The sequence below is a fragment of the Columba livia genome, chromosome 3, assembly GCF_036013475.1.
Source record: "Columba livia isolate bColLiv1 breed racing homer chromosome 3, bColLiv1.pat.W.v2, whole genome shotgun sequence".
Classification (NCBI taxonomy): Eukaryota; Metazoa; Chordata; class Aves; order Columbiformes; family Columbidae; genus Columba; species Columba livia.
Window position 1 is genome coordinate 47232959 of NC_088604.1, and position 14564 is coordinate 47247522.

The 14564-nt window shown below is 41.7% G+C and overlaps 1 protein-coding gene across 2 annotated transcripts in view; it reads left to right on the forward strand.

Annotated features, from left to right (window-relative positions):
- SOBP (sine oculis binding protein homolog) overlaps window positions 1–14564 on the forward strand; it is a 117219-nt gene that overhangs the window by 12689 nt on the left and 89966 nt on the right. For both annotated transcript variants that reach the window (XM_065056630.1, XM_065056629.1), the window contains exon 4: window positions 10326–10477. In XM_065056630.1, coding sequence (XP_064912702.1) covers window positions 10326–10477 — 152 coding nt within the window. The remainder of the gene's footprint in view (window positions 1–10325; window positions 10478–14564) is intronic.

Here is a 14564-nt window from a genome sequence, read left to right on the forward strand (position 1 = left end):
AAAGCTATTTGGGCCCATTCCTGCAGCTTTTATATAGCTAAAGATCTCAGGCCATATGGGCTGGATCCTCAGCTGTTGTTGATTTGGCCCTAAAGCTTTAATCAAGGGCTTGTGCCATCCCAAGCTATTTTCTCCTCCAAACTGAGTCACGAGTAAATCCAGAATGCTGAATTTGTGGTACGCGAACACAAGGCTATAACATGCATTGTGCAAACTGCCACAGTTGCTGGGTTTTTATGACATCAAACAAGCAGGAGGAGATGGAACTATGAAGTAGAAAAACAAATTACTGCAACAGTGGTTAGGTGGACACAGGGGAGCCTTCGCCAAGTCAACTGCCTTCTGTTCTTTGCCTGTCCACCTACCATGTGTGACCCTGCATTCAAATGTACCACCAAGGGTAACGTGCAGAGAAGGCTTTTTATAAGTATTTTCCAACTTTAGCTTTTTAATTCATTAATTCGTAATGAATATTGTTGTTTTACTTGAATAAGGGATATGAACGTATAATCTCTGCCTCCTTTGACTTTATCCCATGATCAGTAATGAGCACTAGATTACCATCACTTCTGAGCAGATGAGCGTATTTATCTCACCTTTGTTTTAGATAGTGAAGTTTGAGAGGACCGGAGGGGGAGGAGAACCACAACCTTTGTGGGATTTGCAATAAGCATCGGTGGTAATTGTTTTGTTTTATCTTAGGGCGTAGGTGCCCTAGTCATGATCACCCCAAAGAGCCTGGCAAGAAACAACTGGTGAATACAAGTAGAAAAGGGAGTACAAAGGAGCCAGGAGAGCCAGCATGCGAGGCAGTGGTCTTGGCACGGCACTTTGACACCGTTTTGTGGGCACTACATCAAAGCACAAAACTTCAGAGTGATACAAAGCCAGACAAGAGTAACTCTGGGGATGTTTTCTCAGAGCCCCTCACAAGCACAAGGGACGACTTTGGAAACAGCACAAAGGTGCTTCTTCGAGTTGAACAGGCAAACGAAAAAGACTTGCATTATTAATTGCTAAAGATTGAAGTCAACATTTTCAACATGGAGGGGAGACAGGCTATGACTGACCTGCCACAAGAACAGAAGCAGCTTACATTTGATAGAGTTAATAAACAAACAAAAGGGACAGAAGGGAGAGGCAGGAGGAGTCCAAGAGAAAGCTTCAAGGTTATATCACAGCCCAGAGGGAAAAACAGGTAGTGATGCACTGCAGTGACTGAGGTGTGAGATGTTGAGAATCAGGATGAGTTCAGGCTTTGTGGCTGGATGGGGAAAGCTTTTAGATATTGTACAGGAGAAGAATCTACGAGATTTCAATATAGCTCAAAAGAGAGTGTCCACAGATGAAAATGATATCTAAATCATGAACCTGAACAATAGACAAGAAGATGGTGTGGTCCACTGTTATTGAGCAAATAATATGGAGTGAGCACTCAGGGAAAAATTAGTAAGGCTTTAATTCTTGCTGTATTGATCCTGAACTGCAGGATCAGCACCAGTAAAGAGGTGTCAGAGAGACAGGCTGAGGTATTCATTTGGACAGGAGAGCAATGGTCTGGAGAGGATAAGCAGATCCAAGAAAGAGTCAGAATGAATTATTAGTTGAATAATTTTTGCAGATAAGTTTCTATACAGATAAGATGGAGAAGAGAAGAGAAAGAGCAGAGCATGGGGGATGCTCACAGAAGCCTGAAGGGACAGGTAGGAAGGAGACTCCGTAAGATGCACTCATATAGCAGCTGCAGAGGCAGAAAAAGCTCTGGGGGAAGACGGAGTCGGAAAGCCAAGCGAAGCAGGATTTCCAGGGATGCAGGTATGATTCTTCATGTCGGAAAGGGCTACCGGCTTGAGAAGGAGAGAGTTCTGATCTTGAACTATGTCTGGGAAGCAGTCACTGAAAATTTTAGCATATTAAGTCTTCATTTGGCGTGCTGGAAAACTTCGTGCGTTGTCCTGTCTGCATTCATACTTTGGATGAACAGGCTAAAACTTTGAACAGTTAACAAAGTTACGTTTTCCCCTCATGCTTATTTTACAACAAAGTGGTGGTGGTGTTTTTTAAATTTAAATTTTATTTTATTTTATTTGGAAAACCAATTAATTTTGAGCAGTCCTACTAAAATGTTATCGCCAAGCTGTTCAGCTCTCTGTTTTAGTCAGAGAAAAATGTTAGGTACAAGTTTGCTTACACAATCCTGGAAAACATTAGGCTGCTACCTGGTCAAATATAAACTGCTCTGATAAAGGCATTCTCTCCTTTCTGTATCCCAAAATTACACATGAAAAGGGCTGACTCAAGCACATGGGCCAGATGTGGTGCACTGACCATCTCAAGACTCAGGTTATGGCACATCAGTGAAGGATACTAAATCTGGTCATGGGAAGCCTCCACAAGAAGGATACCAGTTACTCAGATCTGGATACTATTTGCCAGAGCGCTCCGCTGACCTGCACCACCACGCAGACAGACTGTACTCAGGCAGTGCCCAAACCAAAAGCGGGCTTTTGTCCATCAAAATCGGACATCCAACTTGCATCTGGAAGCAAATAAGTCAGCGCGGTCTCCAAAGCTGGTGTTATAGTCTCCTTGTGGCTGCTAACCATCCTTCCTGTCCAGCAGGCTGGTAGCTACGTTTAGTGCTGGCAGCAGCATCTGAGGGATCTTTGGGGTTAGTCTTGAGTACAACCCATTGCGACAAACTGACACTAACATTAGTTTTGCTTGGTGTTAGAAGATTCTTATTTTCTAGACAGCAATGTAAAGAAAGTATTTTTTCAATTAAAAATTACACAGAAATAGCAAGGAACAGGAATGCAATAGCCAAGCATGGTCTAGAAATAAAAATCCCACCCTAGTTGTGCAGGGATATATGGCTCTAGTAGTCAGTGTGCAAACATCCTCGCTGTTATTGTGCAGCCCTTAGTGATAGAGTAAATCCAAGAGGGCACTTAGGGTGACTCTGCCCTTTCGCTCAGGCAAGTTTGGACGGCTGTTGTTGCATGGGTTGAAGGAAGGCTAAAATCAAGACTAGTCAAAGAGGAATGCAAAAAATTCTTTCTGTGCAGGCGAGAACATGCTACCTCCTTCCCCCAGCACCTGCTGGAGGCTCCCGTATCTCAGTTTCCCTGGGCGTTTAAAAGTGCTCTTTGGTTTACTTTCTCCTGTGATCCCCCACGGCGGTGCCACGGTAGGGGAGGTGCAACTACTATTTGGCCTACCCTTTGAGCACGGGTGTCGGCAAAAGCAGAGCTTGTTGGCTGTTTGAAGCACCCCAAAGAACAGCGCTGCGAGGGGGGTGCAACGTCAAGGGATGTGGTGGAAGAGAAGGCAGAGAGGATGATACTGTGGTGTTGACTGAGCTTTCCACAGGGCAAAGAAGTACAAGGGAAAAAGAGTGCTCCTTCTCAGGGTTTTCACAAAATAATGGGCACATTTGGGAAAGGGAAGGGGATTTAAATCCTCCAACAAGCAGATCTGTGCTTCTGGTTCTGTGGTTTCCAGATGTTAATGATTGGGATTAATACCAAAAGTTATTAGAAACTTATGAAAGCGGAGGAGGAATGGGCTGGAGGAACTGTATCTGGTGAGGCAAAAGGTATTAAAGGAGGAACAGAAGCATTTCTAGTACTGAGTACCTTGTGAGATACACCTGTGACCTAAGTTGGCATGGCAATGTCGTATTCAAATAATAAAACGAGTAATTAGGTGTTTTATAGAAAGAGTGATTTTCTGTGTTACAGCTTAATATCACTTTAGAATTAAAGTTTATGGGTCTATTTTGTAAATGTGACTGCACATGAGTAACTTGATGCAACATGGGATAAAGCAGAATCCCTGCCCTATGAACACTCTGGAACTGCCCACTGTAACCTCTCTTTAAATTGTATTGGAGGAATCTGGAAGCATAGAAGATGTTTTAAATGGTGGTTAGCAGGGCAGTAAAAATGATTTCCAAGTTCATCAGTCTAAATTCACCAAGGAATTGATTCTACAACTGCATTACCAAGAAGTCTGATTCAAGACAGGACCCAGTGGCAGTTTTCCTTAAATAAAGACCATATTATCCCATCTAATTAAGCCTATATATTGAGGAGACTTGTTTTATTACGCTCTGGATCCCACTTCAGTATTTCCCAAATCTTTTTCCAGTTGCTGAACAGCATTACAATTTTTCTAACTGCAGATTTAGCTCTCTAATAAAGACCACTGCAACAAATCCTATGGTCAATACTCTTCAAATTATTTCTCTTGTTTTCAGTTTGAAACATCATCTAATTTACACTGATTGTAGGGTTATTAGTGCCTGTGTTTTAAAATGCCAATGGTTGCCAGGCTGCCTGCCCCATCTAGCCCGCTGTTGATGTCTTTTGCTCTCTGTGGAGGGCCAAGTGTTTCCTTTGTGCTAAAAAGAAAATCACAAAGTCCATGTGTGCGCTTTAATAGCATATATTCAAAATACACAGGGAGTTCCCCCCCATTAGCTGAAATAGGTGTTTTTTTGTTTGCATGTTTAAAACCCCCCTAAATGCCAGCTTTTATTTGTGTTGTGCATTCAGTCCTTACTGAACTATGCATGAGAATATGCCTCAGCTCATGCAGAGAACATGTAGACAAGCTGTGGTTCCCCAAAATGACTTCTTGAAAGGAGCTGGGACACTTTTATTGGCAGAGAAGTGAACTTCAAGAGATTGGTCCTTAAAAGGAAACGCATTGTAGAGCCCCTGAGGTATTTCCATAGCGATGGTTGCAGCACGCTTTCTATTGTCAGCTCTATTTTCTTAATCTTCCTCTTATTTTTACTTTTTCCAAGGTACTTTTTGTATCTTAAGTTTGTCACACACCCCATCTATTTAGAGGATCAGCACTTAAGTGCTATCACAAAGGATTCTGCAGCAATGTACAGGAGTTTTGTTTGTTAATTTTTTTAGATTGTGATTAGTCAGATAAAGCATCTCAGATGTAAGAAAAATGACTGAAACAGTTCTTCTACCTTGCTTGGGATCATCAGCCTCAGGATCTGCTTTGGGTTAAAAAATCCAAACACGTGCTGCTTGGTTTTCTTCAGTGGCAAGCTGGGGTTTCAGGAGTGGCCAGCGGGGAGCTCAGAATTAACCATTCTGAAATCCTGGCAGGTGCCATTGGAAACAGTGAGCCTTTATTGTTAATTCTGCAGATGCTAGAGTCGGGTTAAGATCTAATTTCTTTAAAAAGGAAGTTCTGCAGCTTTTCCTTTGAAAGTAGTAGTGAAAACAGCTAAAATATTTAAAGATGTATGCCAGTGGGTTGAGCACAGTTCTCAGCATGGGGTAAAAGGGCTATTCTAGCTGTAGGGGTTTTAGGATCATCCTTCTAAAAACTGTAGGCCATGCTGTTTTGCTTAGATAAAGGGACAGAGCTGTACATGATGGATTTACTCTGTTGTACTCGTTGCCTTCCTCTCTTCCCCTCACCTCTCCAAATTACGGCTCCATATAAGATTGATTAGTCTAAACTGCTGCTCACTGAGTTTAAGAGGAACAATTTTCTGCAGCTCCTTCGCACTGGTTTGAAAGGAAAAAAAATGCCAAACATTCTGCTTAATTAAGACCTAAAGAGGTGGTGCAAACTTTTGATGATTAATTGAAGCATGCTTTAGACTGATGCATATTTAGTTATTATAATGTGATAATTTTATCTTGTTATACAAACTACTCCCTTTGGGAACATGATTTAACACTGCAAACACTTGGTGTTTATTGCGTTGCTCATTATGAAAAATACACAGGCTAAAAACCACAAGGAGATGTATCTGAACAGTATCTGTGCAGCGGGTGCAGAGAGTACTTCTTCCACCTGTAATGACACAACTCAGGGGCAGAAGAACAGTATTGGAACTCCCAGAATAGCTCTCCCTGTGAAGAGTTGAGAACTCAGAAAAGCAGAGGCTGGAAATTCAGATCTTGTACTGCACCTGGAAGGAATATGTCTTTCTGTTGCTTGGTGTATTTATGGAAGACAGCGGTATTGACGTTCTGCTGAAAACTCTCCTGTTACTCTTGAGTTGTCTCTGTGCCAGCTCCTCTTTGTCTCACCTGTACGAGTACCCACGCTACCTGTCGTGAGCATGACAGACCCAAGAATGTGCTAAGTACATTGCAAGAGCAAGTCATAAAGTCACAAGCCCAGATGGAGGGAAAAAAAATACAGTTGTTGAAAAATATTTTCTTTCACTTCAACATGATCTGTACCAGAAACTTGCAAACGTTATTTTCGTACTTTACAAACCTGTCAGCTGAGCTATGTGAGTCCTGAAAGTGATGGTGAATGATCTGCATCAGAAGAGCTGCTCCAGCAAGAGCTCTCACATGAAGGACATGGGCATGCTGTCAGGATAAGCTTGTGTTACTCAAGCAGATATACTGAGCTAGACTGCCAGTGAAGGTTTGTGAGCAAAGGAGAACATTGCTGGTGAAGTATACCCATGTCATTATTGTGGAGAAGCTTTCTTAGTGCAGATCTAATAGAAAAAAGATTAGAGTATAGATTCAAGACAGATAAGCAGTCTCAAACTACTGGTTTTGAAATTCCCCACTTCCTTGCTTTCTTGTTGCAGGAGGTTCTTCTTACTCAGTGCTCTAGGGACTGGGATTTGATGTATTTTCCTGAAAGAAGGGCAGGAGTCTGCTAAAGTGATTTTAAAAGAATTTGGCCTTACAAGACAGTTCTATGAAAAAGTGAGGCAAGTCTTATCGTGAATGAAAGATCTGAATTACTGGTGTTGGATTATTCCAGTTTGTGTTTAGCAAAAGATAATGATTAAATCACTAGCCTTTGGCTTTCCTTTTTTCACACCTTTTTTTTTTTTTTTTTAAGTTATTGTTTCCTGCTGCTGTGGATTGTAATGGTAGAAATACATGGGCTATTACTTTTCCGTTAACGTTGCAGTCTAATTTTTCGGTCACTAAGCTTAAAGCACTGTAATGAAACATTCCTATTAGTTTTCTTCACAACTTCTGCTCACATCTCCACTGCAACCGGTATCACAGAATCACAGAATGGTTGGGGTTGGAAGTGACCTCTGGAGATCGCCTAGTCCATCCCCCTGCTACAGCAGGTTCACCTAGAGCAGATTGCACAGGAATGCATCCAGGCGGGTTTTGAATATCAAGAAAGCATGCACATGGTGAGGTTTAGACCTTTATCATTGTCCCCAGCTTTTCTCCTCACCCATAAGCCATATGGCATGGCTCTGTACCCATCCCAAGTATGGGTCCTTTTCTCTGCTGATCTTAGCTTCACTTGAAGCTGAAGGAAGGAGATTTGTTTTAAGAGTTTTCCTCCCACCAAGCTGCACAGGGCTCCTGTTGGTGGTCTGCAGGGACTTAGTCACATGATATTGGATATTTTATTTTATTGCCTGATGAGTTGCATTACAAGAAGTTAGAGTCCCATCAGAAATTTACTTGGACAAATGTACAGCTGAGAAAACAAAGGTGACTTAAAAGTGACGTGTACTAGCATGTACTGTTCCAGAAGGCACATGCTCTTTCCTGGCTGCTTTTTGTGGCCATACTCAGCTAATCTTTGTAGCAGTGTTCCTGAGTCTTTTAAATGGAAGAAGCATCTAGTTTTATTATTACTCTTACTATTAAATGGACAATATTGTATATGGCCATTCTTTGATGACTGGGGGAGAAGGGAGTAGAAGAGAGAAATAATTCAAGTTCTCTGTGTTTAGGCAGACTCTTGCCCTCCCTTTCTCCCTTCTTTCAAAATGATGAACATTTTGATCAATATTGATGATGCCTTCTGTATATCAGCTGTGTCTTCTGGAAGTGCAGACAGTGGCTGGAAGTAGTAGTTTGTAGACCATTTTCTGTTGTTCTATTGACTGTCAGATCCATGGACCACAAGTGAAGCAATGCTGCTTCAAAGGAGTTCCCATGGGGTGGTGGTGAAGTTCTGCCTCTCAGGCCATGGGAAGACAACAGCTTGACAGAGTAGACACTTGTCCCTCTCCTCTTCTTGCCAGGATCTATCTTAGATCTATCTTTGGCAGAAGGAGGTGGACTGAGCCTTACTGTCCTGCACAGCCTCCTGCAGAGAAGTGAGTAATGCGGCTTTTATGTGTAAATAGTTGTTGCTGCTGCTGCTGGGATGGTGTGTAATTGAAAGTGGACAATGTGGTCTTTCTGCTCGTCTGTGGGAGACAGTTATTGTGTGTCAGGGCACAAGAGTTGAATGGTAGCTGAGGGGCTTCCCTTATGATGTCACACGTGAAAGCCCCTGGAGTCCCCATGGCAGAGCTCTGTGCTTCACCTTAGAAACTGTGCCCCAGACAAGCCAACCTGCTTCGAAAAGAGTTACTCCAGTGCCTTCTTTGCCAGTGAACTCTCTTTCAGCTCTATAATTTTTTTTTTTTTCATTTATGACAGTTACTCTCACCAGAAATGAATGCTATTAGAAAGATATATCACTGGTAGATCTTTTATTTTCCAGAGATAAAGTACTTGTTATCAGCAGGAGAATATATGTTGCTGTTATCTGAAACAAGAGCTTGCTGTCTCTCTCCTTTGGTTCACAGGATCTTCTCTTGCCCCGATATGTTCAAAGGGGCAAGTTCAATCTGTAAGGAATAGGTTTACTATGGTGCAAAAGTAGCTGAATCAGGGCACCTTTGTAAAAGCTTAGTACTTAAAAAAATTAAAGGTAAAAATGGTGGGAAGAGCTCTTGGGCTGTACTGGAGTAGCTGGCATCTTTGCCAAGGCTGGTTCAAAGAGAAAGCTGTGACAGCACCGTGCAATACCACCCTACGCTCCTGTGCCGCTGGCTGAGATGACAACCAGCTCAAGGGCAGGCTTCTTGACCCTGTAGATGGCTAGTGATAATTTTGGCCAAATTGCTTTGATTTCCCTTGATGTTCAATATGTGAAAACATTTACAATATTGGCAAATCCCATTCTAAAAGGTAAGTGATAAAATACATTAAACACAAATCTGTGTTATAACTTGGCCTTAAATATAGGTTTAAAGGTAGATGGTCTGATTAAAACTAAAAGGTCATTATTTTACATTGTATAGTTTTATTTGTAGCTATAAATCATAACACAATTTGTGGGAGGAAAAAAGTTATTAAACTGGCAATATTTATTCCGTTAAGGTGAATATAATGCAGCACGTAGTATTGAATTATGATAGCCAGGGAAAGGAGCCAAATCACTCTGCTAAAAATTAGTTTGCCAATAATTTTACAGAATGATGACAGCATAGCTTCAAAAACAAATCCTTTATAGGGAACTCTCTGAGCTATGAATTCTCCACAGTGCATGGACCAGGAACTGCTTTAACAATTAGTCTTCAGGGATTTTTCTTTTTCGAGAAGTTAAACAATGGCTGCTGTCTGTAGCTGAAAGGTCACGCTGTATCATAGACTGGACCTAAGAAACTGAAGAATTCCCAGTTTTAAGTTAAAAATATTCACACTAACTTATGTCTTGATCTGTTTAGGAGGCTTAACTATTCATTGCCCCCATTTGTGAGGCTGGGGTGTGAATGGTGACCACGTAAGGATATTGGTAGCACTTTAATAATAAGCCCTGTTGTTTTTTTTTTTGATATAGCAGGAGGCTACAACATTCATAACACACTTTAGAAATCGAAAGACACTTGGAAACACTGCCTGAATTAACATTTGACTGATGAACATAAAGACTGTACAGTAACCTGGCAGACTTTACCATAGTGCTGCATCTTCCTTCTTGCTCAAGTCTGTGTTCCTGTGACTGCTGTATTCATGTGGAAACTTCTCAGCCATTATTTCGAAACAACGCTGAAAAGGGGTCTTTAATGTTCCTCTTATTTAGAAGAGGGCTCTTGTTAGAGACCTACGTTGGTGCAGTACCTTCAGGGTGTGTTTTATCACCAGCTTGCTGAGCAGCACCTCTCAGGGGCTCACTACAACAGACTGTAAGTAACAAGAACAAAGCAGCAATACTCATTAAGCCTCTAGTCTTGGTTACTTGTTTAATAAAGACTCGTGCACTCTTAAACATGCTTAAAAAGCTCTTGAGATTTCCCAAGCTTTTGAGCAATGCACCATTTTTTAAGCTAATAATCTTTTCCAGCCATCTTGGATGCTCTGCCAGTCTGCTGAGCCTGGCTGGCACAGGTCAGCGGTTGCCCAAGGACAAAGCTGGTGATCACAGACATGCACAGTTCTGCTCTCAGGGAGGATTTAGAAATAAGATGAGCCGGTGCTGCTTGTATCTAAGAGTAAGTGTGCAGATGTCTGAGGAAGATGTTTGCATCTTGTGTAAACATTGTTCTTATATTTTTGTTGTAGAAGATGATGTGTCAAATGTACAAATAATGTGTGCCTGGTGCCAGAAAGTTGGAATCAAGCGCTATTCCCTGAGTATGGGAAGTGAAGTGAAATGCTTCTGCAGCGAGAAGTGCTTTGCAGCTTGCCGAAGAGCATATTTCAAGAGAAACAAGGTAAGAGAAATAAGGAAAGATGTAACCTACATAGACATAACTTTAATCAGGCCAAGCCTGGGTCCCATTTAGCATCTAATAGAAACTCTTTTCTTTTGTTTTCTCTGTCTCACCTAGTCCCTCCACTTTCCATCTGTATTGTCTGTTGAACTGTCAGCCCTTTACTAACCCTGTTTCTTTCAGTTTCCTTCAGCTTGATGCTTGGGTTTTGTGAGAGTCAGGGAACTTAAATTCTAATAAGCAGCAACATAGGAGTCCCAATTTGGCCTTAGAGCCTCAGGATACTTGCTGCATAAACGTGACCAAGAGTAGAAATCATGGAAATAGAGTAGAAGAGGGTTGTATATGACAGCGTCACTAAGTCCCATGACACTGGGATCATGGCCAGTGGATAAATACTTTGGGGCCTAAGTCTGGGTCCCATCATGGTAGTGGACATCTTCCCACTGCTGCTAAAGAGTGGTAGTTTCATTATTTTAAAGTGTATCATAACGAATAAATTATCATTGCTGCAAAATTCAGACACTATACGAGTTTTGTGTTGGGGTAAGCAATGTTAGAACATCTAGAGTAGCGTGAAAACCCCTCCCACTCAATTTAAATTTAACTTGGTCTAAAATTAGAATGCAATCCTAATATTGAATGTCTACAAAAATTGCTGTAATTGCTGAAGTACAGTGCCTGAAAATGCCCTCTAGGTTATTTCAGCAGCTGCTTTTCTGCAGCAGAATGTGTGATATGTCATTTACAGAAAAATAACAAAAGAATGCTCCAGCATTTTTATTTGCTGAAAAGTAGCTGTGACCTTTTGGTACTTAATACTGTGAGTCTTTGGGTAGCCTTAATTGTCTTAGAAATATTTATTATTCAAAAAACCCTTTACATTTTTATTTTCTAAATGATGCCATTTTCCCTCATGCTACAGAACATTCCAAGCCTGTCAGGTTCAAATTGAATTCAGGTCTCTAAATCTGGTCTTTTACATCTGTGGTAATAACAAATAAGTACATATGGATCCTAGATTTAAGATGCAATGTTATTAGCAAATTACCCTCCTTTATAAATTTGGGTCATATCATTCTGCCAAAAAAAAAAAAAAAAAGGAAAATAATGCCCGAAGAATTAGGTTGCAAAAATCAGTGGAGTGGAATTTTAGTGGCAGTCTTGGAGAATCAAGCTCATAATGCCTACTGGAGCAGACAGGCAAGTTAAAGTCACATGAGTCTTCTGCAAGTAGTGGTGTTTATATCCTTTTTATCTAGGAGAAGTGTAAATGAGGGATGTACATGCTCCTTAGATGCTCCTTGTTTGAAAATAAGCTCCCAGGGATGTATGTGAATGTGCGCACATGCACATGTATGCACAGGTGGTTCAATGTGCCTTACAATGTGTAAGACACTCTGTAGTGACAGGATCCAGGTCACCGTCAGCTGATGCTCCCGTGGCTTTCAGTCACAAAAGCACATGGGTAAGACAGTTCACAGTAATGGAGGCATTGTCAGTGATCCTAGTTAGGTGATCCTGTGTGTCCAGCCGTGATCAGTACCAGATAATTTGGCCAGCTGTGTAGAGGCAGATGAAAGAACAACCAGCTCATGGTAGATTCTTTTTCCTCTACAGCTTAGATCCTGAAACAGGACGCTTAGATCTCTTACTAAATGAAAGTAAACACGCTAACATAATGCATAAGTGTACTTCAACCACTTTCTAAACCATCAGTAGTAGGATTCAGTAACAGTTTATGACCATGAATTCCATCAGTCAGGCAATATATGCAGAAGTTCCCTTTTACCTGACTTACAATCTGTTATTCATGTGCTTTGTTGGATGCCTCCCTGTCCTTGTATTATGTGAAAGGATGAATTAGAGCATCTCATTCCTTCTGATTCCCTTTCCTATGGTTAACTTCTTCTGGAAGCTAAAAGGTGCTGAATATTTCCATCCAGAAAGCTCTCTGTATTAATAATTTTGTATATATGTATATCTAAATAACAATAGGTGTTCCTAATATTTTCATATACCATCATATCCCAGTGAAATGCCCTATTCTTCACTAAAGAGGTTGCAAATTAACAAAACGTCATATGGGAGGACTTGGCAAAACATGATGACATAATATATAATTGATAATGTGTTGGTTGCTACATTGGCTCCACTTCAGAGCTAAGCCAGTGAGTCTAATTTTCTTTCTCTTTGCACCTGTGGAATCTGGAATTGCACAGGATCTGACCTGGCAGGGGAAAACTGGAGCTGCTCCTTGCGTGTGTGTTTATGGCATGAGATGATCAGGAGACAGAATATTTAGGAAGTGCTGCCATTAAATTAGGACAAGTACAGTAGAATTCAGCAGACCTTCATGCTTCTTATTTTGCACTTCACCTGTTAGTAATAGAGTGGAGTCTTGAGGAACAAGATCAAAGGAAAAGACTGCAATAGTTTCAGATTTAACTGCTGGCCTTTAATCTGTTATTACTAGTCCAACAGCGTACCTGTCTTCTCCATGAGTCTAATGCTTATTTATGTATTTAAGAAGCTATGCCACTCTACACTTTCTCATTTTTCAAACAGGGGAGTAAAATAGTCACGTTTCACATGCCTTATGTATGTTTTAAACAGCAGATCTCCGCAACAATATAGTGCTGTATTAAGTTAAACATGTACAGCTGCTGCATTTGTGGGAGCTGACAGGACTTTGTGGTCACTTCATTTAAGGCTTGAATTTCCTAATGGATTGTGTTAAGCTGTCTTCCCTCCCTCCCCTCGATAAGAAGTGCTGTAATAAGCACTTGCTTAAAATGATAGGACTGTTTAAACAGTAAAGAATAAGTCATTGCTAATGTCTCAAAACATCACTAAGTAATGCTGCAAATTATCCATCCCTAAATACTGATTCCTGGGTGCAGAATTAGGATTTTTTCCTCTCCCATACACAGGGCAAATGCACACTGGACGATGCATGCCCACAGATTCCCAGCTGGGAGAAGGCTTGGCATGAGGCCACCTTGAAGGAGAATCATAGAATCATTTTAGTTGGAAGAGACCCTCAAGATCATCGAGTCCAACTGTTAACCTAACACTGGCACTAAGCCATGCCCCTACGAACCTCTTCTACACATCTTTTAAACACCTCTAGGGATGGTGGCTCCACCACTTCACTAGGCAGCCTGTTCCAACGCCCAACAACCCTTTCCTTGAATAAACTTTTCCTAATATCCAACCTAAACCTCCCCTGGCCCAAGTTAAGGCTATTTCCACTTGTCCTGTCACTTGCTACTTGGGAGAAGAGACCAACACCCTCCATGCTACAACCTCCTTTCAGGTAGTTGTAGACAGTGATAAGGTCTCCCCTCAGCCTCCTTTTCTCCAGGCTAAACAGCCCCAGTTCCCTCAGCTGCTCCTCATCAGACTTGTGCTCCAGACCCCTCAACAGCTTCATTGCCCTTCTCTGAACAATCTCCAGCACCTCAATTTCTTTCTTATAGTGAGAGGCCCAAAACTGAACACAGGATTTGAGGTGCGTCGTCTTCAGTGCTGAATACAAGAGGACAATCACTTCCCTCGTCCTGCTGGCCACACTATTCCTGATACAAGCCAGGATGCTGTTGGCCCTTCTGGCCACCTGAGCACACTGCTGGCTCATGTTCAGCTGGCTGTCAACCAGCACCGAGGGAAGTGCTGCAAAAAGCCCCAGGCTAAGTTGGCACTGGCTGCTCCCAGCCTGTAACTCCTTCCCAGCCCTCTCCTGTCCTGGGTTTAGCAAGAATACCAACACACTGGAATGAGCCAGTACCTTGCTGGCCTCAGGAGTGTTTGAACCCAAGCAGTTTAGTCAGAGGTACACATCAGTCCTTCCTACCTTTTCTCCCAGGGGTCTTCTGTCCGTTTGTCCTCCAAAAGCTCTGCCCCTGAACTCTGTGCATCCGTATGTAGCCACGGGGGCTTCATGGCTGGGATGAGAGTTTGTAAGGAAAAAGACTCGCATGATTTTAAGTTGCTCTTCTCATAAGGAATGCAGATTTTGCTGCAGGTATCCCCATGCCTTGGAAGGACAGAAAAATAAATATTTTGAAATTATAATGGGTCTCCC